The sequence below is a fragment of the Elephantulus edwardii genome, unplaced genomic scaffold (assembly GCF_000299155.1).
Source record: "Elephantulus edwardii isolate Elephantulus edwardi_28Jun2011 unplaced genomic scaffold, EleEdw1.0 scaffold00232, whole genome shotgun sequence".
Lineage (NCBI taxonomy): Eukaryota > Metazoa > Chordata > Mammalia > Macroscelidea > Macroscelididae > Elephantulus > Elephantulus edwardii.
The window spans coordinates 2,634,806-2,637,523 of NW_006399982.1; the positions used below are offsets into that span (position 1 = coordinate 2,634,806).

Genomic DNA, 2,718 nt, shown 5'->3' on the forward strand with positions numbered 1-2,718 from the left:
TCAATCTGCCAAGGCCAAGTTTGTAGACTGCAGCCGTTCTGTCTCCTGACCGATGTTTTGCTCCACTATGTCGCATTCAGCTAAGAGCGTCTGAAAAGACAAATGAGGGACAATGAGGACCCAGCCAGGCCTAGACAGCCACATCCACATAAGGCTCTCCGTGTGGCCATTCTGAGAAACCTGCTGGTGACTAACTCTTAATAGGCAGTGCAGGGATGGAGCTGTGACCTGAACTTCAGAGGAAAGAGACCGGGAAGGAACTTAGGATCAAGGCTCTGACAATGCTCAAGGCCAAAATCCCCCCAAAACCTTATGCAGCACAGAGGAGCACTGATTTGGTAAATTACTACCTAACTTGGGAGACACTGGAGAGCATTATGCTGAGTGAACTAAGTCAGTCCCACAAGGACAAATACTATATAGAACCATTATTGTAGAATGAGTATAAGCCTCCAAGGGGTGGGGGTGAAAATAGAAGAGTGAGGATGGGTGGGGGTAGGGTGTTAATCATAGGGTTACAGAATTCGATGGGTGGGTGGGATGAAGGAAATGGGAAGGATCTTTTGTGAAAAACAATGTATTCAAACTTTGTAAATAAATCAGAATAAAATTAAAAAAAAAAAAAAGAAATCACCCAAAAGGTGGTAAAGACACAAGTCCTGCCTTGGGGCCATTGAAACTGTATAACTTCAGAGGTTTCTGCACATATTTTATATGCCCACTGCCTACTGGAATTGTGGAATGTTTCAGTTGTACTCACTTTGCAGTGATCTTCCTCTTAAATAGTTTAAATTCAAATGTAATTACAGGGGCATGGAAAAAACTCCACATTGACAAAGCCCATGCCACAGATGGCCCTTCTGCCCCACCCCAACCTGAACAGATAAACATACACACACACACACACCACATCGCCCTAACATAGCACACTCTGTAACACTGCAACAAAACTCACCTGAATCTTTGTCACCAAGCTCTTCCTTTTTAATCTACTGTCTTTGAAATTCTCTGGCAGAATCTATGGAGGAATAAGTCAACAAAGAAACAATCCTCAGTGCAAATGGCATGAGAAAACATGAGAAATTCCCACAGTGCACCAAACAGACCACAGCTGTGAATGAGATATGCATTTTCAAGAAATATTTATTACTTGGGTCACAGCCTTCCAATGGTTCTTACCCTTTAAAAACGTCCTGTTTCCAGTGTTTGGGCCATAGAACCTGACCTGTATGACAGAATTTGTTGTTTCACTGTTTTCCATGTACAGATGCTATTCCCTGGCCAGACTGCGCTCACAATGGCTGGGAAAGGGTCTCTGACTAAACTCCAGCAGAGTTTACTTTCAACAACGAGGCATCAGGCTAGAGATGTTACTTCGACCATCAATGAAGCTGAGCCTGTGGCCAGTGGGACGCAACAGCCTCCTAAGATCAGATCTGACTTGAATTCTGTGCAGGTGATGAGTTCAGTAGACGATCAAGGAGAAGAGCTCCGTTCCTTTGACTCCTACACAAGCCTAGGGAGCTCAGGTGGTACAGTACACAGCAAAGTCGCTCTGCTGAACCAAAGGCCTGAGACTCGAAGGTAGTGAAGTTCTTTTTTTTTTATTTTTTATTATTTTTGTGTGAGTGTACCATCAAATCAGATCTGACTGGTACAGGAGGAAATTGTTCCTCCTTCCCCGGCGGAGCATCTGGTGGATTCCAACCATGCGCCTCTGGGATTGTAGTTGCAGGTCCTTGCCACTAGGCCACCAGAGCTCCCCTGGTAGTGAAGTTCTTGATTTTGAAGATTAGCCTGGACCAAGGCATGTGGGGATTACAGAGACTTACCTAAACATACTGGGGAAAGCCTGGTGTGGGTATGGATGTGAGCATCCGGATATGGGGAGGTCTTATTTTTCTATGCATTCACCCAGGACCTAGTGGTGTCGAACACACCCCCAACAACTCAACTCGCTGCCACTGTGTCAGAACCAACTATCTCATAGCCAATCCTCCCATGAGTTTCCAAGATTGTAAACCCAACCAGAAGTGATTGTCCATATTTCTCCTGCAAAGCCACTGGTAGATTTGAACCTGCAGAGAGGCATGGCCTTTAGGTTAGAAAGTATAACGCCCTAGCCTCAAACTCATGATTTCTCTTAGTCCGTAAAAATGAAACTGACTGAAATACAGTCAGAGAAAACTAGATTCTTCTGTCATGTATTTATTTACCAGTGTGTCGATTTCCTCTAAAATCTTCATCAACTGCTCAATTGTTGCTTTCACTCTTCTATCAAGTTTGCCGAGAGCTTCAACTTGCATTTCCTTGGCCAGAAAACCCTGTGAAGGTAAGAAGCATCACTACAAAGGTTCCCTGAAGCTGATGGAAAACCCCCCAGGCCTGATAAAGCTACCACATCCCAAGTCCCTCACTCCTCAGACTACGCCAAACCACAAATCCCTACTCTCCACGTCTTAGAAAGAAGAGGCTGGTCTGGGCCCACCAACTCACTATGCAAACCTATATGTCACTCTACCTTATGTGGCCCACTGAGGCCCTCAGTCAGTGATTATCCATCCACACAAAAGAGGCACTACTGAGAGATCCAAGATGGTGGCGGAGGCAGAGACAGTGTGGTGAGCTGCGGGAGTAGCGAACCACTTAAAGCAGGGCCATTATGGCCTTCCACAGACTTCGACTTATTGATAATTGAACACTTAAACAGTTATGACT

General features: G+C 45.0%; 1 protein-coding gene across 1 annotated transcript in view; it reads right to left on the reverse strand.

Annotated features, from left to right (window-relative positions):
• The window catches only part of BAG1 (BCL2-associated athanogene), a 24,504-nt gene continuing 21,786 nt past the window's right edge, over nt 1–2,718 (reverse strand). The window contains exons 6-8 of the mRNA XM_006898498.1: nt 2,217–2,324; nt 956–1,018; nt 1–90 (exon numbers count right to left, since the gene is read on the reverse strand). Of these exons, the coding sequence (XP_006898560.1) occupies nt 1–90; nt 956–1,018; nt 2,217–2,324 (261 nt within the window). The remainder of the gene's footprint in view (nt 91–955; nt 1,019–2,216; nt 2,325–2,718) is intronic.